General features: G+C 50.0%; 1 protein-coding gene across 7 annotated transcripts in view; it reads left to right on the forward strand.

The window, feature by feature from the left end:
* Positions 1-26,037, forward strand: part of NRAP (nebulin related anchoring protein) — a 69,691-nt gene that overhangs the window by 33,624 nt on the left and 10,030 nt on the right. For all 7 annotated transcript variants that reach the window (XM_032879554.1, XM_032879501.1, XM_032879537.1 and 4 more), the window contains 15 exons: positions 1,468-1,566; positions 2,661-2,765; positions 3,913-4,020; positions 5,499-5,810; positions 6,861-6,965; positions 9,694-9,792; positions 11,399-11,503; positions 12,204-12,311; positions 12,854-12,967; positions 14,411-14,608; positions 16,510-16,614; positions 17,735-17,833; positions 19,753-19,857; positions 20,204-20,311; positions 21,190-21,501. In XM_032879554.1, the coding sequence (XP_032735445.1) occupies positions 1,468-1,566; positions 2,661-2,765; positions 3,913-4,020; positions 5,499-5,810; positions 6,861-6,965; positions 9,694-9,792; positions 11,399-11,503; positions 12,204-12,311; positions 12,854-12,967; positions 14,411-14,608; positions 16,510-16,614; positions 17,735-17,833; positions 19,753-19,857; positions 20,204-20,311; positions 21,190-21,501 (2,082 nt within the window). The remainder of the gene's footprint in view (positions 1-1,467; positions 1,567-2,660; positions 2,766-3,912; positions 4,021-5,498; positions 5,811-6,860; positions 6,966-9,693; positions 9,793-11,398; positions 11,504-12,203; positions 12,312-12,853; positions 12,968-14,410; positions 14,609-16,509; positions 16,615-17,734; positions 17,834-19,752; positions 19,858-20,203; positions 20,312-21,189; positions 21,502-26,037) is intronic.

The following is a 26,037-nucleotide window of genomic DNA, read 5'->3' on the forward strand; positions in this document are numbered from 1 at the left end:
TTCTGGGCCTACTAGTTATTAAGCTCCTCGAGGGCCAGGAAGACAGCACCCTCTTCTCCTGTTTTATATTTCTATTGTGCCCTGTACAAGGTGGATTCTTGGCTCCTCAGTAAGTTTTTATGATTTGACCAAAGGCAGAGTTTGGAACGACTGGGAATTTCCCACCATGGAAGGGTAATGCGACTTCCTTCAATTGTGTGGGGAAGTTTTCCCATTCAACACACTAGAACGAGAGAGGAGAATAACAAGTCTCTTTGGAATATTGTCTCTAGAATTTCTTTTTTTTTTTAAGATTTTATTTATTTATTTGACAGAGAGAAAGAGATCAGAAGTAGGCAGAGAGGCAGGCAGAGAGAGAGGGGGAAGCAGGCTTCCTGCTGAGCAGAGAGCCTGATGTGGGGCTCGATCCCAGGACCCTGAGATCATGACCTGAGCCGAAGGCAGAGGCTTTGACCCACTGAGCCACCCAGGCGCCCCTATAATTTCTTTTTCCTCAAGGGAGGACACTAGGAAGCTTCGATATTCCAAACCCTATTCTGGGCTCAGCTGGTATCCGTGACCCTCTTGCTGACGGCCCCGGGGGTTTGCTCCTCTCGGCTCTCCCCTCCACGTGAAGCTTCAGCTTCAGTCCGCCATGCTCAGCTGCCTCCTTTCCCGTCAACTTTGGCATGTCCCGTGGAAAAGCCAAAGGAGCCAACCTCCAGGAAGAACAAGGAGTCCCTGTGGGGAGACAGAATTAGCACATCTGAAATATTGCCAGTTACTTTGTGGCTGGGAGGTGGGGACACCAGGAGGACAAGATCTCAGTGATCTGGAACACGGAGAAACTGTGAGGGTGAATCCCACCAGGTCGCCAGCCTGCTCTGTCCGCGACCCCCCCACATGTCCTCTCCCTAGAGCACTGGGGCTCCTTGGATGGTCGCAACAGCACCGCGCGTTCCGGTGATGGCTCACGTGAACACTCTTGTGCCCCCGGACTGCCCTTACCGAAAGCAGAGCCGTGAAGCTTCTGGCCCTCCCACAGTGGGGCAGCTGCTATTTTTTGTACCATTGTGGCCATAGTGGCTCTGGGGATTAAGGGATGTGCCCAAGGCCACGAAGCTGGAAAGAGGCAGAGGTGAGCTTTGGCCTCTGTCTTCCCGGTGGTAAAGTCCCAGTTCCCTCCGCCCCACTTTCCTATGCCAGATCTCGATTTACAAAATGGATGCATCTCGGGGCACAAGGAGGGATATAAGGGTTAGTGGGGGGAGAAGTTCAGGGCCTTGCTCAGGACCAGCAGCTAGGAGAAGCTCCCCAGAGCAGGCTGTGTCAGGTCTGAGGGGTCCCGATGGAGCTGCAGGCCCCGCGGGAGGGCTCCTGCCCAGAAGATGGGGGAGTCACTGAGAACGTGCGTGTGGTCGAGAGCACAAGTGCGGTGGTGGGGACAGCCAATCCGAATGCCACAGGGTCCCTTTTCTTTGGAAACAGAAAAACTACCGGCAGAGGGTGGATAAGCTGAAGTTCACCAGCGTGGCCGACAGCTCCCAGATGGAGCACGCCAGGAGGAGCCAGGAGCTGCAGAGCGGGGTGAGTCCCGGGCTGCCCCAGCCCCGCCGGGCCGCTGTGTCGCAGGCTGGGCCCAGGCGTGGTCTAGGAACCGTGAGCCTTTGCTTTTGACAGGCTGGGCTCGGCTTGCCCGGAGGCCTCCAGGCTGTCTGTGGGAACCAGAGTCCCTGCTCTCCCTGCCTCACCCACTCCCCTCCTCGGCTGGTTTGAGGGAGATACCCACTGACATTCTTCTCTTCTTCTGAGTGGGCTCTCAGAATTGCCCACTCTCTTCTCTCTCCCTCTCCTCTCTCTCTTCAAAGACTCCATAATTCTCTGCAGCCAGTAGAGAATTACCTTTGAGGAGGGTGACCTGAGCTCAGATCTGGGTGGCACGACAATGAAACAGCACGTGCCTTATTTACACATCAGTGTTCAGCACTCGCCACCCCTGCCACCGAGCATGTGCCAAGCTGCTACAATGGGGCCAGGACCTTACTGGCCTTCCTTCCTAAAGGTCTAAGTACACATGCCAGAAAAGGTGCCATCAACAGAGCTCAGAGTCAGCAGATAGCCGCTGTGTGGGTGGGTGGGAGGGAGGGAGAGCGAGAGAGAGCAGAGTGCTCAGATGCCCACCGACGCTGACTTTCGGGTCACTGCTCACTTTCCGGTCACTGCTCACTTTCTGGGTGTCAGCACCTGTGAGTGCACTGGGATTATTGGGATTGATGGTGGGGGTGCAGGCGGCAGGGTAGGCTTCTAATTTTTCTCCTTTGGGGAGTCTGTGCTCATTTGAGACCTCTGGGGGGTTATTTCCTGCGGCTGTGGGCAGCGTAGATGGGAACAGCTTGGGAAGGTTGATGCCTTCTCATGGCAGAAGTGTGGGGACAGAGACCCTGGAGGTGTTGGTTCCCCAGCCACGTTCTCCTCTCAGCTCCTTACTGCTGCTGCTTCTGCCTTCACCCCTCCTGCCGGAAACCTCCTTTATTGGATTCTGCTGGCCAGTGTCTGGTCTGGGCGGTTTTGTAATGGACTGCCTGTGCAAGTCACAGAGACGGCAAGCAGATCTGAAGTCACGTCAGTGATGCCAGCCCACCCTGCACCACTGCTCCTGACCCAGGGCTCTCTCCCAACAGGTGGCCTATAAGGCAGGAAACGAGCAGTCTGTCCATCAGTACAGCATCAGCAAAGACGAGCCTCTCTTCTTACAGGCCCGAGCTAACGCTGCCAATCTCAGTGAGGTATGGCAAGAGGGAGAGAGCAGCTATAGCCTCTGCTTCCCCATGTAGGCCCCTGGGCAACAAAACCCACCCACCGTATTGGTGTGTCAAGGGAGGTTCCACACATCTGGGCACTGTCAATAGCCCATCCAGCAGACCTTGATCCTGGCCAGTGTCTTAGGGGGAGGGAAGGACCACCTTTCCTAGAACAGAGTTAGTGGGAGTCTTGAACGACTGAGAATATAACAGGGTAGGAGGCAGTGGTGATTGCCGGGTCCTATTTAGAAAAGCATTAGAGTATTGGTAAGCAAGTGAAACTTCAAGGTGTTCATGCCACACTGCTTGGGTTTGCTCCTTGGGTCTACCACTTACTACGTATGTGGCCTTGGGCAAGTTCTTTGCTCTCAGTTGTCCCATTGGTAAAATCAGGGTCATACTAGTTCCTGTCTCATTGGGTTGTCACAGGCTTCAGTGAGTTAATATACAGAAATCCCTGGAAGGAGTATGTACAATGTAGCTATTACTCCTAGACACAAAAGCATGCATGGTCCCAAATTCCTTCTCTCTGTCTGCTAGGAGAGGCCTTCCTTAGCTCTCACACTCAGCAACCTGGTCCTTGGAGTCCTGGTCCGAGTAATAGGTAGAAGGGAGAGTTAGAAGGAGCAACAGAGGCTAAATCAATTCACACACATAGAAAGAGCAGGAGACTTGCAGAGGAAGGAACTTGAAATCTGCAGGTGGGGGCAGGATAAGAGATAGGAGGAGCAAGGACAGACCCAGGGGGACTAGAGACTGGGGGCAGGAAGACAAAGGGAGGTAGTAGCTGTAAATGCAGCAGCAGCTGGTCTGGAGTGTGAGTAGGCGGAGGTGGGGAACAGGCCTTTCAGAAATATTGCTGTGGGTTTTGGAACGTTGCACCACGGCCATGTGTTTGAGACCTCCCTGAAGACTCCTGGTCTCCAGGTCTTTGGAGTTTGAATTCTGCTTCTTTTGACGGAAGCCCTGTGTGTCAGGAGGCCCTGAGGCAAGAACAAGGAGGTCCGGTGGTATTGCGGGTACCAGTTTGCTGTGGAGGGACGGTCAGTGTTGGCCTCTGAGAGAGAGCATTACAGAGGCCAGGGTAGCCCTCGCATGGGAGGATGATCTCTTCTCTCCTGCCTTTCCTCAGAAACTGTACAAGAGCAGCTGGGAAAACCAGAAGGCAAAAGGGTTTGAGCTGCGTCTCGACTCCTTGGGCTTCCTGGCAGCCAAAGCCAACAGGGACTTGGCCAGTGAGGTGAGTTGGTGCTCAAAGAAGGCTGCCATTTTCCATCTGGGAGAGTCAGAGAGTTTCTGCACAGGCTCTTCAGCTCTCTGAGTGTCCGGGTCCAATCTGTGAAGTGGGGAGAGAGGTGACCACTTTGCAGTGAGACTGCCACATAAGTGCCCAGCACACTGCATGCCACACGTTGGTTTTTAGTAGCTGGAAGCATTAGTAGTAGTAGTAGCAAGACTAGTGAGCTAAATGGGTTATTTGACAGATTAACTGATGCCCAGAGACCTTCCAGGACTATCTAAGGACATTGTGGCTGGTCACTGACTAAGAGTAAGGGCTCTGGTAGCAGGTGGACCTTGATAAAATCCTCACTCCATCCCCTCTCAGCATTGTGACTCTGGGAAGGCTGTGCCACCTTGCACCTCTCCATTAACTCATCGGGAAATTGGCAGTTGCAAAGCAGTTATGAGGAAAGGAAACGATTTCATGCGTACTGAGTTTCCGTCGTCCAAAGCCATCTGCTGGGAGTCTGATGTGAGCTAAGAAGCCTAAGCCAGAATGTAAGGCCAAGTCCGCTCACTTCATCAAGACAGTCTGGCTTCCGAAATAGATGCACACCCATAAATGTACTTGTCTCTATAAATATATGGAGATATCAGCTGAACTAAACAGTGGCTTGGTGACATGGTCGATCTACCTTCTGGCGTAAGCTCCTTCTCTGCTCACCTGGGAAGAGCTCACCAAGCAGCCCTGGTCTGCAGACACGCTCTGAGGCCTGGAGTATGTGTGTATGTGGGGGGGGTGCACGCTCACCTCAGAGTGAGGGTTCAGTAAAGACTGCTGTTGTAGCTGGCACAGAGGAGAGGAGAGCCCAAGTCTCCTGATAATGTTGAAAAGGTTGCCACATGCTTGTGTCCTGTTACAGTTTTTAAAGCATTTCCACACATATTTATTTCTTCTGATCTTGGCCTCACATCTTTTTCCAAGCCGGTGTGCTCCCTCGTGCTCCCCACACTCCTGCATATTTCTGTGGGCTCCAGTTGTGTCATTTGAACTCTTTTCTCAAACAGCAATCATATTTTGGCTCTTCTGTGTCTTCTTCTTTTCATGATGACTTTCTGCTTATGGTGTTTTCACTATTCCCAGGAAGGTATTTAAAGTGACTTTCGTGAAAGCAGCAGGCCACTTAAAACTAAAGCCAGGAAAAACGAGGTTGAAGAGTAGAGACAAGAGACAGAATGTCACCAGGAACTCGGGAAAAGACCGTAGCGTAGCTGAGCCTTCAGTGTAGCTCTGAGCTGACGGGCAGCTGAGGTGAAAAGGGAAATAGCGAGTAATATTTTAGTTCACTGTGTGACGATAGCAGGCACACTCCTTATGACTCTAATTCTAATAACATTCTGTTGTGTGGCTGTGTTGGAATTGTCGTGCCTTCAGTCTGAAAGTGAACAACGGCTTCAGGAGATGCTAAGGCACTCTACTCTCTTCCTCCCATTTAGGTGAAGTACAAGGAAGATTACGAGAGGTCCCGAGGGAAGCTCATTGGGGCAAAGGACGCCCGGGGCGATTCACAAATGAGTCACTCACTGCAAATGTCCAAGCTGCAGAGTGAGCTCGAGTACAAGAAAGGGTTCGAGGACACCAGATCCCAGTGCCACGTCTCCCTGGACATGGTCCACCTCGTGCACGCCCGCAAGGCCCAGCATCTAGCCACAGACATCGGCTACAAGACAGCATCTCATCAGTTCACGGCTTTGCCCACGGACATGAAGGTGGAATGGGCCAAGAAGGCGTACGATTTACAGAGTGACGTAAGCTCCGTGTGTGCACGTGTTCAAGTGTGCTAGTGCCCCCACCAGTGTCTGCCCGAGCCACCCCAGACAATAGCTGATGTATCCACATACCTGTTTCTGGACCGCAGGGCAGACCCATCCTCCCTCTCCTAGCGGCTCCACTTTTATTCCAGCTCTGCCCACTTTAGATCCTATACCAGCACCCAGAAAAATCACGAAGGGACTTTCTTCTCCTGGGGTTTGCTCTGCCTTCGTTTTCCCTGTTTCCTTTTACTGCAGAGGGGGCAGATGTATGTGTGACATTCCTAAATGTGGCCTGTTCTGGGACAGCATCTCCCATCCTCCTTCCAGCTTGGCAGTCCCTTTTCAGGAGCAGCACGTTAAACCCCAGAGCCCCCATCCCTTTCTCCCTGTGTGCCTCACCTGGCTGTTCCACGAGGGGCTGGCGAGGGCAGTGTTGACACCCCCTTCCTCCTCGAGCTGTTTCCGGATAGATGGGCGATATGCTAGTTTTAGACAAGTGTCCATTTAAATGGCTTTCCATGAAAACGATCAATGGCGAGTAAAGAAATGAGAACCCCCCCATCCCCCCGCGCCACACCGAGGTGTAGGAAGGAATACGGCGCGGTGGGAAACCTCGGCTGTCTTGTGAAATTCCCTCAAATAGCTCCCCACCTGGGTTCTGTTGTGAATTCTCATTTTCTTCTCCCCTGCTTGTCATTTTAAGCAAGGAAACGGGGAAAGCAGACAATGAGGACGCTCCTCTTCCCGAGGTAGACACGCGTCCTTAATGAGGGACCAGGTGGATGAGCCCCGCCCGCTCCACCCCTGGCGCTGCTGGGCGGGGCCTAACGCGCTGGCCCGGGGACGCTCCAATTACAGGGGAAATTAATTGACATTTTGGAGCCCTACCTGTGACTGTACAGAAATGGATAAGACAAAAGTGGCATCTAATTTGACTCAGCTGGCACCAAGGCGACATCTGGGCGCCGTTAATAGCCCTTTAAATGTCTGCGCACCGACAATGGCCTGCCTTTTTTTTTTTTTTTTCCCTCTCTCCTTTGTCAGAACCGATACAGGGCAGATGTGAGGTGGATGAAAGGCGCGGGCTGGGTCGCCACCGGGTCATTAAATGTGGAGCAGGCGAAGAAGGCAGGAGCACTCATTAGCGAGGTGAGATTTCCTGACAGCGTGCAACAGGCCTGGCTGCACTAGGCGTGTGGCATTTCTGTATAAAATTAAAATAATTTCCACTCAAAAGGCGAAGAAAAAGGCAAAGCTACATGAAAGGCCTGGAAACCCAGACGAGGGCTGGTAATTAGGGGGAAACTGCATACCAAACACACACCAGTAGGGGCCTACCGAGCCCTGGCAAAAACAAAGTTGGTGACAAATGGTATTAGGAATAGTAACGACAATCAAAAAAGAGCTCAATTGCTACCCACCAACTTACCTTTTTAATGAAGCAACAAGGGAGAGAGGAGGAAAAGACCCATTTATTGCACCCAGAAAGCTCTTTCATGACTTTCTGTGCATGTTCTCCCTCTCCTTCTGCTACAGTGTAAACAGTTTGAATATTCACGTGGAGTGGAGCATGTGACTTGGGTCTCTCCTGATTGGGGAGGGGGGGGGTCTCATTTCTATTTAAATCTCACTCCTGTCTACTTGTAGCCTCCCTGGCTGGACCCGAAGGTGTCACGGCGTGTTAAAAAGAGCCGTCTGCTCATATTTTAGGAGAGTTTCACTAAACAGATCGTTTAAAGACTAGGTCAAGTTTTCTCAGTCTCAAGACTATTGACATTTTGAAAACTCTTGCTTGGGGGGAGCAGGGGGCTGTCCTGAGTCTTGTGAGGTGTTTGGCAGCACCCCTGGCCTCTACCTTCTAGGTGCCAGTAGCACCCTCTTCCCGGTTGTGACAACCAAAAATGTCTCCAGACTCTGCCAAAAGGTAGAGAACCACCAGACTAGACAGGCCAGGGAGTGGTCCTTGCCTCATATTCACACTGTGGCTGCATACCCTCCAACAACCCAAGTCCCCCTCTGTTCATGTCTGTTTGCTCAGGAGGCAAGTGAGAATTTTTTTAGTTGCTTTCAGAGTAATCTGGTCTTTCTAGACTTTTCTGGATCAGGGGGAGACCACAATGACATAGCCCCGGGAAAACCTGTAGCCTTAGTTACTAGTCTCCTGGGACCTTGTTTTGAGAAGACTTTCCTACTAAGTGAGTAGGTAAAACAGAAAGACCCCTCAGTTGTTTTTTCAAACACACCTGCCTAGCGTTGATATTTTCCTGGGGAAGGTTATTCTGACATGTCACAGAGTGGGTTCTGAAAGTAGGATCGGTCTGAGTGGCCTAATTTTTTGGAATCTTAGTCAACACGCAAGCCTTAGAAGACCCTGGGAGCTCTGTGGCTACTGTACTACCCTAAGTAATTCAGTCTGATTGAAGAAAGGCCCCTTTAAAAGGATGATTTTGATTTTGCAGGAGCAAACATCTAGGTTTGAGGATTCATGATCCTAAACTCTCACTGGACCCACTCATAAAAGGATGTAAAAAATGAATTATACACTCAATTTAGACTTCAAGATGATCCCTTCATGCATCTAAGTCTGGCACCCAAGGGATCTTTCTGGAACTATTTATCCCATGGTGGGCTTAATTTTCCACCTCATTTTGCAAACCTACTCAACAAATGTGCTTATCTTCTACGCTTCACACCAGTTCTCAAATTCAGTCAGGCAAGAAAATCCTTCGGTAACTTTCCCCAATCATCTCATTTCAGTTTGGCACATTTCCAGTTTAGTGTCAAATTGCCTGACCTCTTAATTTTTGGACAGAATGCCACACACTGTTGAAAGAGCCACAAATGTACACACGCCTATCACTTAAAGCAGGAGCTGGCAGACCTTATTTGTCAAGGACCAGATAGTAAATATTTTCAGCTTTATGGGCCACACGATTTCTCTTGCAGTTCCTCAACTCTGCCATGTAAATGAATGAGCACGGCTGTGTTCCAATAAAACTTTATTTATAAGAACAGGTGACAAAACAGAGAGGGCTGGATGTTGAACTGTATCTGCTTTAAACAAAACAGGATACAAAAATGGAACCTGATAAATGAGGAAGTGTTTATAAAATAACTATTCAATTTGTGGAAAGATACACTTTATAATTCCATTGAGATAGCAACTGTGCTAGTCTTCTGGAAATGTATTTGGATTAAAAAAAACACAATAGGAATTAATTAAGCGTGACTTTTAGAATCTGAATGGGGTATCTAGATCTTTGCCAGCATTTGAATTCTTTGTAATTCTTTGTCCCCCCCCCCAATGTCTTTCAAAATGTATGATGGCTCCTTTCAATAATAGCGGTCTTCTTTGTGTTATTGTAACATTTTAAAGAATTCTTGCTTGTGTTAACTGGGTCCTAAAGTGATTGAATTGTTATATCGTTGGCTGTTAAATGCAAAGGTTTTGACTGTGATGATCTCTGCGGTGTCCTTTTGGGGAAGGAAAACTGGACACCTCAATTGATAAATGTGACTTCCTTCTTGCTTGGGGGACCCAAACTAAGATAAGTAAACAACCGTGACACAGTATTTGAAGCCTATAAAAAGAATCCTTCCCTAAGTGTGCATCCCACAGTATTTTACGGGAATAGCCTAATTTTGCGATGTTTTCTTTGCACCAGGTAGAAATACTTTAATGTTAATTGACATGAGGTTATTCTTAAATTGAAACAAATATTAACCTGAAGGCACTGAGGATATAAAGATGGAGGAAGCCGAATAATAATTATGTTCACAAATTCACTCTAATCTCAAGCAACCTATGATTTTCCCTTTCAAATGGCATGAAAGAGCAGCACAAAATTCACAGCTTTGATCTTTTTCTGCTCAACAGAAGAAGTACCGTCAGCATCCAGGTGCTTTGAAGTTTACCAGTATTAAAGACACTCCGGAGATGGTCCAGGCCAGAATTAGTTATACCCAAGCAGTGGATGTAAGTGATAATATATATACATTATGACTCTAAGAGTGGGCTCTTCTTTCAACACCGCGATTGAAGCTGAGGGGTTCTTGTCTTGCTCCTTCTGTTGTTCTAAGGATGAAGGAACTTCTTGTCCTTTTGCCGAGACACACCTTAGCGGGGGTGCCTCCTCATTAGGATGCAAATGGGGTGTTACCGCTCTTCGGATGCCAAGTGGGGCTCCGCCACCCCGCCGTCCCCATGCTCTCCTATCTTCCCATTTGCATGTTTTCAAGAATTGTCTGTGGTGGGGCCTTTTCCCCCTGTCCTTCTTGTTTTGAAGTGTTGTTTTCAGAACTGGAACTTTGGGGGCCAAAATTCTTGGTAATTGGCAGACTCAGCCCTGCTAGGACTCCTTGGGACCCAAGGGCAGAAATTCTTGCTCTCTGAATTCCCCTAATGACTTTGAAAACGATTTGGGTCTTGTGTACTTAAGACTAACTTTGAAGTCATTTCCCAAATTCCTTTTATAATGTGGAACTGAGATCTGGCTTTTTGCCCTCATGGCACAGTGTTTGTTGGGGACTAAATTGAACCATGAGATCCTATAAAAACTCACTTTAGGATATGGATCAACCCCATTTGGCTGATTTTATTGAGACAGGCCCATGGATCCTTATGCAGGGCAGGCGCACCTTAGAAATATCTTCAAACCATTCAACTTGCCATAAGGAAAATTTACAAAAATTGATGGGAGAGGAGTTTTAAGATTCTCTCTGGCTTCCCAGTTGAATACATTATTCTGGGGATGCCTTATTCAACAGGCACTTGGAAATGTCCTCAGTGCCTGTCAGAACATGTTATGGGATGATTTACACACTTATGGGTTTAGGAATTTATAATTTATTGACGAGCAGCCCAGCAGAAGCACCCTGAATTCTGAGAAACACAGATGGTCAAACAAGAACTTTTTTATGAAGGAAAACACCACCAGATTCTTCCTTACCCTAACCGACTCTAGGGGGCACTGCTGTGATACGGAGAAGCTTGAACACACTAATAAGATTTAGGATGGAAAAGGCTGGTTTAGAAACTCTCTCCGGTGGTCGATGCCAACTTCGTGTGTCGTCTCTACGAGGATGCCATGAGCCCAAATCAGAGTTCTGGGTGACTAGTACCCCAGACCCACCGAGTGGACATTTATTAGCACAAGAATCCTTGAGATGAGGAGAGGGAACAAGGACTGAAGTCGGCCCAGGGCAGACCTCACCTGTGGAAGAGCCACGTCTCATGCTTCTAGATTTCGATGCCCTCTCACGGTTTGTAGGGCATAACAGAATTACTAAGGTTTAACTAGATCTCGTTTTCTGCTCACCCACGGTCAGCAGATGCTACAAGTGGAGAGTGTTCGCTGAGAGGCGAGTTTCAGCCTATCTTGTCCCGAGCTGGGAAGGGGGGCTCGGGAGGGGATGAGGCGCACGTCGCCGTGCTGGCTGTGAGATCTCGGTAGAGGCACCCAGCATCCTGTCTCTGCGGGGAGGGGGCAGCCACCCCACCCTTGTCCCCGGGAGTGCAGCTTGGCTGTTGCCTGCGTGGAGGAGGTTCCCGGGTCTAATACAGAACCTCTCTTTGTCCACAGAGGTTGTACAGGGAACAAGGAGAAAACATAAAGCATCATTACACTCAGACAGCTGACCTCCCTGAAGTCCTGCTGGCCAAGCTGAATGCCATGAATATCAGTGAGGTGAGGCGGATAGAAGGGGTCCTGGTTTTAATTAGGGGAGACCAGGGGGCCTGGGCGGGGCATAACAGCCTGGGCTCAGAAGGGCCTGGAGCCTACTTTAACGCTCTGCTGTCGCCATCTTAAAATGTGTCATATCTTCATTGGCGTGGAGCTCTGCAGATTAGGGAAGCTGTCCTGCAGAAGAGTCAAGCCCATTTACGAGAAGGAGACGGGAAAACTGCCTTAGTATGAAGGGCATTTGTACTGAGGGGCTGAAATATGGAAGCATCAGAATATAGGCAAGTGCATCCAATGGCTCCGCCAAGGAGAGACCCTGCCCTCCGGGGATCGTGATCAGCAACATCCCCCCACCCTGTCCTTTGATAGAGACTGTTGAGTTTTCTCTATTTTACGTAAAGAGCTCTGCACACTCAACCTTATACTTGCTGCTTCCTATTCAGAGACATGTGGGTCTGTCTGACTCCAAGGAGTCCCCCCCCAGGAGGCTCTACCCCCATCATGGGTGGACACAAGGCAGGATCCAACTCTTGGTGTTTGCTAAGACACTGTGATTTCGAGCTTCAACGGGGGGCGGGTTGGCGGGGGGGTGGGTGTGTGCGGGGAGAAAACCCAACAACAAAGCAGATCCCCATGTCGGTAATGAGAATTTCAGAACCGCCAGATCCCATGACGTCTTTATTTGTCCACATCTTCCCAACAGACACGTTATAAGGAATCCTGGAGCAAACTTCGGGACGGTGGCTATAAGCTGAGATTGGATGCCATTCCGTTCCAGGCAGCAAAGGTTTCTGGCGAAATCATAAGTGATGTGAGCATCCATCCCCATTACCGTGTCAATGTTTAATACTGACCAATTTTTACTGCATTTTGCCCCTCACCTCTGCCTTCTTTTGCCTGTGGATACAATCCTCTGCTCTCCCAAATGACTGTGTTAGGGCGATCGGATAACGACCCGCGAGAAAGAACAGACCAGACAACAAAAAATTCCCTGGGCCCGGATACAAAGCCCAATGCCGGACTGTAACTCCAGACCCCGGGCAGATGAAATGCACCCTCCGCCAGGCACTTTCCTAAAGCGAGTCCGCGGGCAGAGACTGCTAACAATGCACCCACCTTCCTCCAGCGTGGGCCGCCCAAGTGCTAGCGTGTCCTGCCACTTCATACCCAGCCCTTTAGTCATTGGGAGTCTTGCATATGAAAGACCGGGCCTTTTGACGACTCCTGCGCATTTTCTTTTAACTCACCCAGTCACTGTCAAAAGAACAAAACATTTTCGCCCAATACCCACCTCTCCCATTCCGTGTCCCTTGTCCCCGAGCTGTTACTCTCTCCCGCTCTCTTTCCCTTTAGTACAAATACAAAGAGGCATTTGAGAAAATGAAAGGGCAGATGCTTGGCTCCCGGAGCTTGGAAGACGATCTCAGCCTCGCGCATTCAGTGTATGTGAACTCGCTGCAGAGCGAAGTAAGTGGGAGAAAATACGGTGGAGCTGGTCCCCCACACCCCCGGCTAATGATGTCCAGCCAGCTTACGTCCTTGGTCCTTCTGGTTGTGGCCACTGGTTCTGTCCAGATGAACTCTGTGTCGCTGTTAGGTCCCTTGGCTCCTCTGGGCTTCCGCTTCTTCCTCCATCAAGAGAGACTTAGCTCCCTTTGGGACTGGACATTCTGTGATTTGACTGGTGGCCCCAAATGGGCGCTTGTGGGCTAGATTTGCACAGCAGAAGCTCTTTGGTCTGCAGAGTGAATCGATTGCAAACCTTTAACAATGGAAATTTTCACATAAAAGTTTTAGACTTCTGGCCAGAAGCTGGGCCTGGATCCCTCAAGGCTAGAGTTGAAGTGGACTGCAGAGAGCTCCATTGAGAAGGGATCTCTGTTTCCCTGGTCATGCAGCTCCCCCTCCCAACCCCCTGCCACTACCTGCTTTACTCCCTGGTGCTACTTGTCTGGCCCCTGGAAACATCTGGGTGTGCAGCCCTTGATTTCGATCTCCTGGGTGCTGGCACGAGTGTGTACATGCTGTCCCCTTGCACACATGTGAGTTGGCTGATGGATCCACTATGTCACAGAGGACTAAGCCCTTTTGCACGTTGAGCCTCACTTGACCATCAAACTGACCTAAGAGTGTGGGGTTGGACATGCATTGTCCTTAGCTTTATGCTGGGAGTCGGGGAGGATTCATGGAAATGGGAGCAGGAGGTTAGGGAGGGGTAGCTGGAGCTCTGGGAAGGATGGAGGAAGTGGAGATTATGCATCAGAGTTCCAAGAAAGCCTGGAGTGAGTTTCATCGATCTTTCAACAGCTTCTCTGAGGACTGCAGTGGGGCTCATGGTCTGGAATAGGTCTCTCCTTTCTTCCTTCAGCATGCATGTTGGGCTCTTGGGAGCGCCATCCCTCAGAGCTGGCCCCTCTGCTCCTGGCCCCCAGATTTCTTAGGAAGTCTCATCTGGTGCTTTGAAGAAGCTCTTCACAAGCTCACCCAAGTAGACAATTCCTGATGTCAAAAATCTGAACTTGAGAGGGTGATGGGGAGAATCTGGTATGTGACAGGGAGAAAACCAGGTTAGCCTGTAGCTTCTTCCCTCTGGAAGACAGGAAGATCTAAAGACTCGAGCAAGGGAATCACTGACATTATGTCTGTTTCTTGAACTTTTGTATGGTCTCCAACTGGGGGAGCCATGGGCCTTCATCATCCAAATCAGGATGACCTCCAGGAGCTGGGGGTGGTGAGTGTCAGCCCCGGTCCCCACTTCTGAAGCCTGTCCCCGCAGGAAGGGAGCACTGGTCTGGCCAGGATTGTCTCCCCAGCTTATCTGGGACAACTGCATTGCCACCATTCTCCCTGATGGTCCTTCTGCAAATGGTGGCTTTGAAACAGGCGCTGTTGTTCTGTCTGCCCCTCTAGGTGAATTACAAGAAAGGCTTTGAACTCTCAAAGGCACACTTCCATCTGCCGTTGGACATGGTAACCCTGGTGCATGCCAAGAAGGCTCAGGGCCTGGCCAGCGACCAGGACTACAGACACCCGCTCCCCCAGTACACTTCCTTGGCCGAAGACCTGAGGCTCAGCTGTGCCAAGAAAGCTCATAAGTTGCAGAGCGAGGTAAGGAGACCCGGTGTCTCTCTTGGGGCTCCGTCAGCTGAAATTTGACCATGATCATGACCATGAAGCTCCTGTTGGCACTGTAGGGGTCTCTGGAGGTGAGAAATCCTAAACCCGGGTTTTCTTTGGAAACACTGCCCGGTGTTCCTGCCCAGCATGATTGTACGGATTTAACAGCAGCAGGAAACATTTACTGTTTCTGAGCATTACGTTTTCATGCATGATCTCATTTCTACCTCAAAAGAACCCTAAGTCAATAGTCTTTATCCTATTTTAAGGATACATTATAGTGAGGCTCAAAGGAGGGGAAAATGTAGCTTGCCCTAGGTCCCACAACCATCAGTGAGAAGGGGGGGCTCGAACTTACATGGTGTCTCACCAAGATGCCCTCGGTTCACAGGTCTGCATGTTTAGGATTTGCCAATGGCATTGCCTCTGGCCTCAGCTCGGACTGGGCGTTCTGTATGGGGCTCAGTACATTCCTGAGCTGCCCATTTTCTGCGGGAGCCTATGCTCTGTTGGGAGAGGGTGGGTCAGAGCGGACCCACTTCAAGCAGAGGAGAGTGTCCAGCGGAGGGCAGGACATCGGGCCCCAGAGATCCTTCCTGGGTCCCTGAAGGGAGTTGTAGAGGCCTTGATGGGCCTCCCACATGCATTTCAAGCTCATGCCGCCTGTTTGCTGAAAGAGGTGGCCCGGGAGTGTTGGGAAGCTTTGAGGATTTCCTTACTCCCAAAGAGAGCCTGGATGTCTCCTCTCAACAGGCAGGGGCATCCTGTTCAGTGCTCGCTTTATTTCCCAGCTTGCTGGGTTTCCCTGGGATGGGGTTTGCAACTAACGTGCCAGGATTGGAAAGCAAAACACCGTACAAAGACTGCTTCCTGTTCCGGCAGGGGCTGGAAGCAGAGGGGTGCTCAGATTAGGGATGTCTGTCATCCATTCGAATCTTCCGGCTGTGTGCAGTGTTTATCGGATGACATGAACTGTCAGGAACCCCAGAGCCACTGCAGGAACGAGGGAGCAGCCACGCTCCACTTGGAACCCGTGTGTTGCCGGAGCAGAGCCCTCGCCTGCCGTGTCTCTCATTGTGATAGCAGTTGGAAGACAGCACGCCCAGGGGTGGGGGGCAGGGCAAGAAGGGGGGAACACCTTGGTGGCTCTGCAGGGAAATGAATTTGGGGACCCTTTAAACTGTCAGCCCAAATCACTCAGGTGCACGCACTCGTGCCTACCCGCGATAGACTCAGGCCTGTGCCAGATGATTCTGGATTCATTTATTAGTTCTTTCTTAACCCATGATTCATTAATGCCGTCCTCTGCTGCTGGGTTTTGTTTCAGAAGACGTATTAAGCCATCATTTCCACATTTGCCCCAAGACGACTGACTTCCTAACCACATTATTTTCTGATAGCCCACATTAAGATAAAAACCTGCCTTCCGGGGCGCCTGGGTGGCTCAGTGGGTTAAGCCTCTGCCTTCGGCTCAGGTCATGATCTCGGGGTCCTGGGATCGAGCCCCGCATCGGGCTCTCTACTCAGCAGTGAGCCTGCTTCCTCCTCTCTCTGCCTGCCTCTCTGCCTACTTGTGATCTCTCTCTCTCTCTCTGTCAAATAAATAAAATAATAAAAAAAACCCACAAAAAAACAAAACCGCCTTCCGTCCCTCCGCAGCTCCTGAGACAAGTGACAGCAGAAAAACCTTTTGTCCTGACCTACGTTTTTGTTTCCCCGATGAGCGTTAACTGAGGGGCATCGTGTGTGCGCCGAGCGTGACCTCTCCGGAGAGACTGGCGTGGCCTGGCGTCCTAATTCTGATGTGGCCCTGCCTTGGGTCCTCTGTTTTTTTCTTCGCTTCCTTGTTCTGTGAGTTTGGCGTTTCTGATGCCTCGTGTTGTTTCTTACAGAATTTGTACCGCTCAGACCTGAACTTCATGCGAGGTGTTCCCTGTGTCATCCCGGGCACGTTGGAGATCGAAGGGAGAAAGAAAGCGTCTGAGCTCATCAGTGAGGTAACCGGGGATCCTGGATGGACCGGTGATGGGGGTCAGTCTCTTGCCATGGCAGAAGTTCCCTCCCAGCTCTCAGCTTGCTGCTCACTGCTAGAGCGAGTGAGACGTTCAGCTTCACAGTGGCCTCTCACGGCATTATCTCTCGGCCGGCCCTTCTTCTTACTAGATTCTCCATTCTGACTGGATGTCATTTAACACAGTTTTGCAAACATCGAGCCGGCTCCTCAGTGAACCTATAAGAATCATTCATTGACTCGTAAGATCTGCTTTCCTAGGGTACAATGACAAGAAGGCAGGCCTTGGAGACCAACAGAGAGGGAGACTGAGATTCTAGGCCAGCGCTTATTGGCTGTGTGACTTCTAGCCTCTCACCTGCCCCCTTGGTCTCAACTTCTTAGTCAGGCAAATGCTCCTACCTCCCTCATTTAGTTTTTAGGGGATTAGCACTAACAATCTACGCAACAGTCCTACTCTGGTGGCCGGGAAATGATTGATAGAAGCTTGCTGATAATTTCATAGTAAAAATACAGAAGACTAGGATTCTAAGCTCTTTGAGCGCCTGAGGAATCTTACTTACACCTGCGAGGGCTCTGAGACTTCCACTCGCTTACAGATGCAAGGACAGGAGGGCATGTTGGAAGGCACTGGAAGTGTCATGTGGGCTCACACATTGATCAGAAGCTCTGGGAAAATGGAACTGACCTCACCGTGGGAGTTTAGACTGAACTCTGTGCTTTCTTTTTCCAGTGAAATCTCAAAAGAGAGTGGTTTCTGAACCTGGTGGGTGCGTCAGAATCCTCTTTGGAACTTTAAAAGAAACACAGAGGCCTGGGCCCATGGGCTCCAGGGTGGAATGTAGGCATTATATATATATATTTTTAAAGCCACACAGTTGTTTCTGGGATACCCCCAAAGCTGAGCACCTCTGGGTCTCCCGTGAGCAAAGGTTGGAAGGAAAACGTGGATGTCAATGGTCACGTTCACAGAGGTCGTGAGAGCAGGCGTCAGACTGGGTTCCGGGGGCGGACAAGCAGTTGAAAAGTGAGGTTTTGTAACTAGTGTTTATAGCACTTGTTCCCCTTCTGCTTTGGTGCCTTATCACGTCATCTTTCCCCCTCAGAGTAAATACCGTCAGCATCCCCAGTCATTCAAGTACACAGCAGTGACAGACACGCCCAGCCTCCTTCATGCAAAACTCAGCAACCAGATTACCAATGAGGTAAAATTTGATGGCTTTAGAATGGGCTTTTACAAAACTGCTAGATTGTTCAAAATACGCCTGAATATGTGTGGGTCTGGGGCTGGGAGAAAGAACGCGTGTTTGCACGAAAGTCTGGAAAGAACGTCCTAAATGGGATGTAAACATTTTCCAGGAGGAAGGCAGGCTGAGTTGGAAATCAGGTTTAGTCTCTGGTTCCACGGGCAGTCATGGACCAGCAGCACCAGCATCTCCTGGGGTCTTGTTAGTAGCACCAACTCGGGCCCCGCCCCAGACCCACGGAATCCACAAGGTCATTGAGCAGGATCCTTGCGGGTTTCCTCCGTGCGCTGAAGTTGAGATGTACTGATCGGTCACTCACCTGTTCTGTCTAGGCGCATACTGGCTAACCGCATGTGTCCGTATAGTCATTCTGATGATCAGCAGAGGGAGGGTGTGTGGTTACCCAGGGGTGGTTACCCAAGGGCGGTCATGTGGTATGTTATGGGTCAGCCTTCTGGAATTTCTGCCTCCTCCCCTCACCTGCTGTGGGCTCATTTCATTTAATCGTCTCTAGCAGAGGGGCACACAGGGGAAGGAATCTCATGGCATCAGATCACCGTTCCAGCCCCTCTGGCGGCTCTCTTGCAAGTTTGAAATAGAAATTGAGCTTGGCAGAGAATTAAATTTGGCATCGTCCTTAGTTTTAAAAATCCTCCTTCTGACTCTTCTGGAAGTCAGCTGAGGCTTGGCTACTTATGCAGTGAGGTTCCACTCTCACCAAAGTCAAAAAGTAAGACAGAGCAGCTTGGGAGAAGAATGCCCCCAAAGGCTTGTGTAGCAACGTTCGCAATTTTCAGTTCCTCTGGGGTCTTTCCTGCCTGCTGCGTGAGCTGGGTGCTGTGGGCTAACAGTGCCTCTTATGGTGGCCTCTGGCCTCAGAGAACTCCCCAGCCACAGACCCATTTCTGAGCACGAGAATAGGTGTTTCTGGAACAAGCTGAAGCCTCTCAGGGCAACACTGCCATGAGTTCGTTCATGGGAGGAGCTGGGCTTTAGGAAAGGATGCAGAACAGAGTTTGGGAGCCTATCTTCCACCAACAAGAGCTTCTCCTAAATTTCCCAGATCTTAGTATTTATTATCTTTATACCATATCCTCAAGGGAAAAGAGAATAATGAGAAGAACCTTAATGGCGTTCCTAAATGTATTTTTCTTTCCTTAGCCTATTGTTGAGTAAAGTGTAAGGGAGGAAAAAGAAGAAAAACACCTTTTCTTTCCCCATCTTGGGTTCTCAGTGGGGATACTGTCACAAAAGACAGATTAACAAAAGAAAAGCATACGAGTTTATTTAATGTAAGTTTTACACGACATGGGAACCTTTATAAGGAGCTGGAGGCCAGAAGAAACAATTAAACTTGAACGTTTTTGTACGAGGTTCAATGAAGAGCGGAAAGTCATGGGCAGATGTGATAGAGTTAAGAATGGGAATCCTGAGGAAGGTGTGTTCACTCAGCTTCCTCTCAGCAGCCCTCCGTCTTCGGAGAGAAGGATGCTCGGTTCCTCTGGGTGTAGGGAGGGCGCCTTTCACAGGAGGATCTCATGACCTGCGTCAGGAGAGGAGAGAAGGAAGAGCTCTTCTAAGCCCCGCTGTGTCTCACATTTTCAGCTTGAAGGTTCCATATTCCGGGGTAACCTGTCCTGAACCCCATCAAAAGCAACTTGCATTTCCTTACACATTCCTTTCATGTCACTCAATTTGACTCATGAAAGACTGTCTTTATTGAAAGAAAGATCTTCCCCAAGGCAGCAGGTGTATCCATGACCCGGCAAGGGGCCTTCCGGGAACCTATCTCCCACTTGCAAATGAGGGACCTCCAGCATTGCAGAAACCAAAGCCTTGTCTCCTTGCTTGTTTTTTTTTTTTTTTCTTTTACCCAGCGCCTCTATAAAGCAGCTGGAGCGGATGAAATGCACCGGTACACCCTGACCCTGGGGCTGCCCGAGCTGGTCCGAGCGAAAGCAAACGCAGCCAATCTGAGTGACGTAAGCCTTTCTTGTTGCCAAGCTTCGGACGGACTCCCAAGCCACGCATGTCTGTGGCTGGAATGGGATATCACAGCGACCCTTCCGGTGTTCCCAGAAACCTAAAAAATATGTCTTTTCGGGACTCACAGTACATACACCTTTTCGCAAGTGTGTTGTGTCCAAATGCGTCAGCGCGCACTACAGTGTGTGTGCTAATGAGATTGTCTTCGCAAAAAAGAGAGATTTCACTCGTCAGGGATCGATTCTGGAACACTGTATTACAAATGAAAGGGGTAGCCTTTGTTCCCCGAAACATGTCATTTTTTTTTTTTTTTAAGAAGATCTACATGTGTTCCTACTGTAGGCAAAATACCAGGAGTCTTGGCGTAATCTCCGTGCTCAAGGCTACAAGCTGACAATAGATGCTCTCCCCTTCCAGGCTGCTCGTGTCTCTGGAGATCGAGCCAGTGATGTGAGTTGAATGATATGACCTTCCATCTTGCCTAATGTCTGTTAACTTCATGTAGAACAACGTCTAGGGCTGATTTTCCTGAATTAAAGCAAATCTATCACCCTGTGAGACAGGATGTCACCTGCAGAATATATTAGTTAGAAATGAGATTCTTTGATGGAGGGAGGGAAAGAAAGACTCTGTTAATCAGGGACTAAATTCAGGTAAAGATCTCCAGCAGGAGAGAGATGACGATCTATTTCTAATTGCAGTTCCTGAGCCACAATCACAACCACCCCCAACTCCCCAGCCCCCAGTAACATGTGCACTGCCTAACTTCACCTGGAACTCGAAGCAGAACTTGCTCTAGAAACCGTAACACAGCCCTAACACATCTTCCTCTTGGCTCTCTGTAGTTTCACATGTTGGCGTGAGGAATTGCCAGCTGTGTTTCAGCCACTCTGTCGATAGCGTCCATAGCTTTGGGACATGAAGGTGACTTTCTCTTTCCCACAAACAAATCACAGAAAATGTGGACTTCAAATAAACGGATCCTGTCTTTTGGGTTTCATGTTTTGCCAAGTACGCACGGTTAAAGCACAAGTTTCTCTTTTACCTTTTTTGATAAATTCCTTTTGGCCACAGGACACGTTTAAGGGAGTGGGCCCTTTTCTTTGGTTCTGAGGATCTGGTTTTAATTAGATAGGAAGAATGGAGCGATGTTTTAATTGTTCATCCCCCAGGGAGGAAGCATGCTCTCGGGCCAACCTCACTGTGGTTCTTATAATCATCACATCCTCACCAAAGACTAGGTGATTTTTCGAGGGTCTGCAGTGAAAACGTGCAGATGGAATTGAAGCAGGCCGAATGCTGGCCCCTGACAGCAGTCCTCCTTGCAGTTTCTCTACAGACATGACTTTGTGAAGGAGCGAGGAAGGCTGATCGGGGTCCGGAGCGTGAGCGACGACCCCCGGCTCCAGCACTGCTGGCGGGTGGGCCAGCTGCAGAGCGAGCTTCAGTACAGGCGAGGGGCGGCCAGCAGCCACGCCCAGTGTCACCTGCCCTTGGACATGGTACACCTGGTCCATGCCAGGAAGGCCCAGGCCCTCGCCAGCGACCACGACTACAGGACACGGTGCCACGAGTTCACGGCTCTGCCTGAGGACCTGAAGATGTCCTGGGCCAAGAGAGCTCATGCCCTGCAGAGTGAGGTAGGGGGCCTTCGGGCTGCACACCAGCCTTCCTCCTCCCACCAAGACTGGGTGTAATCTCTGCTTCTCCCTTACCTTCCCCACCCCATCAAAACCAGGACTTGCTGGGTCTCCGTGTTAGGACATCTGAGTTGGAATCAATCAATCAAGTTGTTTCTTGATTGATTAATCAATCAATTAATTAATCAATCAATCAGGAAACAACTGTTTCTTGAGCACCTGCTATGTATCAGGCATCATTCCAGGCCCTGGGGATACCACAGTCAGTAAGAGTAAAAAAACTGCTGTGCTCATGGGGCTTCCACAATATGGGAGGGAGACAGAATATGAGAAGAAGGATACGTAGTATGTCTGATGGCGACACATGTCTGATGGTGACGCATGTTGTGGAGACAGACAAAGCAGGGCGGCAGGGTAGGTGCGAAGGTGTGTGTGGACCTGCACACGTGCAATTTAAAATCAGGGGTGGGGTCCGGGCAGTTACCACTGAAAAGGCGACATTTGAGCAAAGACCAAAGTTGATAAGGGAAGGGGATACCACTCCAGCCAACAGAAGAGCAAATCCCAAGGCCAAGTCCCTGAGTGGAAGGAGCCTCAGCTTATTTGAGGCTGGCAAGAAGCAAGTGGGCGAGTGAGGAGGACGTGGCCTGGAGTGGAGTCTGAGAGAGCTCTGGGGCTGGACGCTGAGTGGTGGGGGTGAAGGTCATGACCGGAAAACAGTAGATCCAATCATGGCTGATGCTGACTGACTGACTGCCATTACTGTCCCTCTTGCTCTCATGCCATGAGGCAGGGACAGTTATGACTCATCTTTAACAGACAAGGTCATGCGGGAGATGCCCAGGCAGGACTGGCAGTAGAACCCACGATCTCACCCACCTTGCTCTCGTGGAGGGAGTTCAAGGCGGGGGAGTCATGCTTCCCACAACCCCAGTGTAGACAACAGACACAGAAGGGAGAGGTCCACACCCAGGCAAGGGACCCAAACAGGTTGGTGGGGAGCTCCCCCAACGTGTGCCGGAGTCCGTCCCATCCCCCTCCACTCCTCAGCTTCCTCCACTTGGACGTGTTAACAACACAGTGTGGGCGTGGTCGGCACCTAGGAACCCGCTAATGAGGCAGTGTGGGCGTGGTCGGCACCTAGGAACCCGCTAATGAGGCAGTGTGGGCGTGGTCGGCACTTAGGAACCCGCTAATGAGGCAGTGTGGGCGTGGTCGGCACTTAGGAACCCGCTAACCACCCAGTGTGGGCGTGGTCGGCACGTGTGAAGCACGTGCAGTGCAGCAGGTGCTGTGCCACGAGACCGGGCACATGCTGTCTCTCTATACCTCAGAGCAGCCCTACGAGGAAGGAACTCTCATTTTAGAACACAGCCCATGGGACTGTTGTCACATTAACCCTTCCCATCCATATCAGGGTTTCTCAACTCCAGCAACCTGGATGTTCTGGGCCAGAGAATTCTTCGCTGTGGGCCCCGCCCCGTGCCTTGCAGCATCCCTGGCCGACTGGTTGGTCTATATGAAGCACCCAGTGTGGCGTCTGGTCCATAGAAACGGGCCAGGAAGTGTAAGCTATTTGGATTGTTCTCTACACCAATCCTTACAATTCCGGTTGTCTTTAGGGCAACGACTGCTCTTAGGTTGAATGATGTGGCACAGGTAGAAAATCATAAACACATGAGTGGGGGTTACTTATGAGCCAGGGCGGTGATGGTTTAAGGATCACCTAATTATTCATCACAGTCTGCTGGAAGAGCAGCAACACAGGGTTCACGAGCAAGTCCAGTGTGGAGTAGGGGGAGCTCACGGGGCTCCATACAGAGGGCGTGGTCACCACGGCGCCCGCTGCGTTCTGCTGGAAAGGCCTTCCGCTTGCTAGATGGCCAAGCCTCGTCTGCAAGAAGAGCTCGCGGCCTGACCCTCTTGTCAGTGGGCTGCTCCTTGGAGACAGGGAGTGGGAGCCAAACCTCTGGGGCAGGGCATATCCCAGAGGGAGATACACAGGCCATCTCGCACCAAGCTGGGAACCCAAAGATGTTGGTCGGAAGCCCCACTTTGTCACTTACGGGCTACGTGTCCTCGAGCTGTCTCTTCACTTCCTAGGCAACAGAAGACTAGAGAGGGTTGATTTGATTGGTGACCTCAGATTTCAGGGTTTGTGGGTAGATGTTTATAAGAAGGTGGCATCCATATATTGTGTGTTTTTTTTTTTTTAGCTAAGTGAGAAAAAAAAATTACCTCAAGCTACCATTTATATCACTTTTTTTTTTTCTGAAAAGAAAGGATATTTTAGCCCTAAAGCCAGTAGGAAGAATAATTTAAAAAGAAGAGGACTTCCCAGGAAATGGTGGTTGGCACCCTTAAACGGACGTTTTACGAGATAGGCTGTGGACTACAATTTTGAATGCTGAGAACCTGTTGCTTAACTTTTTAAATCACCGTATTGTGCTTCATACATGGCTTTATAGATCTGAAGTTTGATAGTTTGGGAGTGTGGATTCCAAGCTGCTATGAACAGAGGACACCCCATCAAGCCCAGCTGCTTTTGAGGCTTCCGTTTTCTTGTGGTCGTTATTGAAAATCTAATTTCATGTGGTTATGATGCATAGGAAAAGGAACAAAGGCTCTACGTGTGTTCATCCAATTCAGCAGAGTCTGGGGGAGGAGCAGGACCCCTGGCCTGCAGCTGCTTCTCCTGCCTTCTCCTACGTAGGCCAGAAAGAAAGCTGTGGGTTGGGCCAGAGGGAGCCAAGAGGTGCTCACCTCTCTGGCGAAGGTTTCAGGCCATGATCGCTCAAGCCTTGCCTGTCCTGTGCTTGGCTCTGGAACATATCTGAGACTCATACTCTGCCCAGGGAATGCTCTACTGTGAATGGCCATGATTTTGCACAGAAGCTGCAGGGAGACCTGAAAAACACCTGTAGGGACTGTCAAGGAGACAGCCCTGGCCCCACCTTTTACAGCTGCATGACCTTGGGCAGACTCTGTAAGCTTTTTGAGCCTCAGTTTCTCCATCAGAAACAATAATAACAATAGCTAAAATGTATAGAATATCTATTCTGAACCTGGCATTTGCTTCAATACTTTGCACGAACTATCTCATTTAGTATCTAAGTATGTGCTGATATGACTCCCATTTTTACAGATGTAGTGACTAGAGTACTATGATTTTAAGTAACTTGCCCAGGGTCACAGGCTGGCAGGGAAATGACTTGCTCCAGACCTCACCACAAGTCAGAGCGGAAGCGGGGCTCTGGTCTCCAGACTCCTGGTTTGGTGCTCTTTGGCTCCCCCCGGTGGCTGGATTAGGAACCCAGGCTCTCTGGCTCCTGAGGGTTCTGTTAAGGACCCTCTGTCTGGTTCACCCAGAGACCAGCCATCCACGGCTCTTCTGAATCTGAACAGTCCCTTGAACACCAAAATTGTTCTGCAGATGTGTATAAGAACCCCGCCTTTGCAGGGTGGTGTGAACGTTGCGTGAGGTGATGAGTCTAAGGCAAACCCCGGTTGGCAAGAGGGTGATTATAAAGCAAACCTCTCCAGAGGGTGAGTATAAAGATTTTCATTAATAGGACCCAGATACCTCCTCTCCCAGTCACTTCCTGGGTGCAGTTGTTGACATTGTTAGGAATTGGGGACCCAAAACTGCAGCCTGTGCTCCAGAACAAGGGTGCCAGGAACCCCCACGTAAGAATCTGAAGGTGGCTTCCAAGCCTTAATCCGTGCAAGGGAAAACAGCAAGACGGCCATCTGGGGAAGCCAGGTGCAGCTGGACAGCGTGAGAGGGTCTCTTATTATCTTAGAATCCTTCTTCAAATCCTTCTTTGGGTAGCTGATTCTTCTCGACTCCCCTCCTCTCTCCCATTCTTTCATCGTGAAGTCCGGGGCAGGCGTGTTGTTTTTAGGGTCTGCGTGAATAGTCAAACCTGGGCTGGGAGCTGAGATATCAAGAGACAATCCATTTATAAGAGAGTCTGAGGCCCAGTCAGATCTTTGGGGAACCAGCATCTTGCTTTCTGACTTACCTGCCATTGTACTGCTCAGCGCAACAAAAGGCGAGTTGAAAGCGTGCTCCCCACTTCATCTTGCGTATGAAAGGAGCAAGGCCCGGCTGTGAAGAGGCCCTGTAGGATTATTCTCTCTAACTTAGAAATTTATCCAATTTTCTCTGTTCTTTATCAGAGTGGAAGGCAAAAGCTTTGCCGGTGTAGACCGAAAGATCGCGGCATACAAAGCAATCTTACTGACATGGGGTTTTGAGACCTGCTCCTGAACTTGAGTGATGCCTCCCTTCACCAGTTGGAAGGCAGAGTGGAATTTGCACAGGAGCATTAACCAGCAGACAGTAGATCAGAAACGGACCCTCTTTGAGGCCAGCTGTGAGGGACGCTGTGAATCCTGAAATGAAAGGAAACTAAAAAGGCCAGAAGACTGGTTTCTGGAGTGGTATTTGGCGTTACAGCAGAGCTTATATCTAAATTAGAGAAACACTATCAACCTCGTTTAGATCCAGATTTTAGATTTCCTTGGAGAGTC

The sequence above is a fragment of the Lontra canadensis genome, unplaced genomic scaffold, assembly GCF_010015895.1.
Source record: "Lontra canadensis isolate GAN:19392208 unplaced genomic scaffold, GSC_riverotter_1.0 scaffold3, whole genome shotgun sequence".
NCBI classification, from domain to species: domain Eukaryota; kingdom Metazoa; phylum Chordata; class Mammalia; order Carnivora; family Mustelidae; genus Lontra; species Lontra canadensis.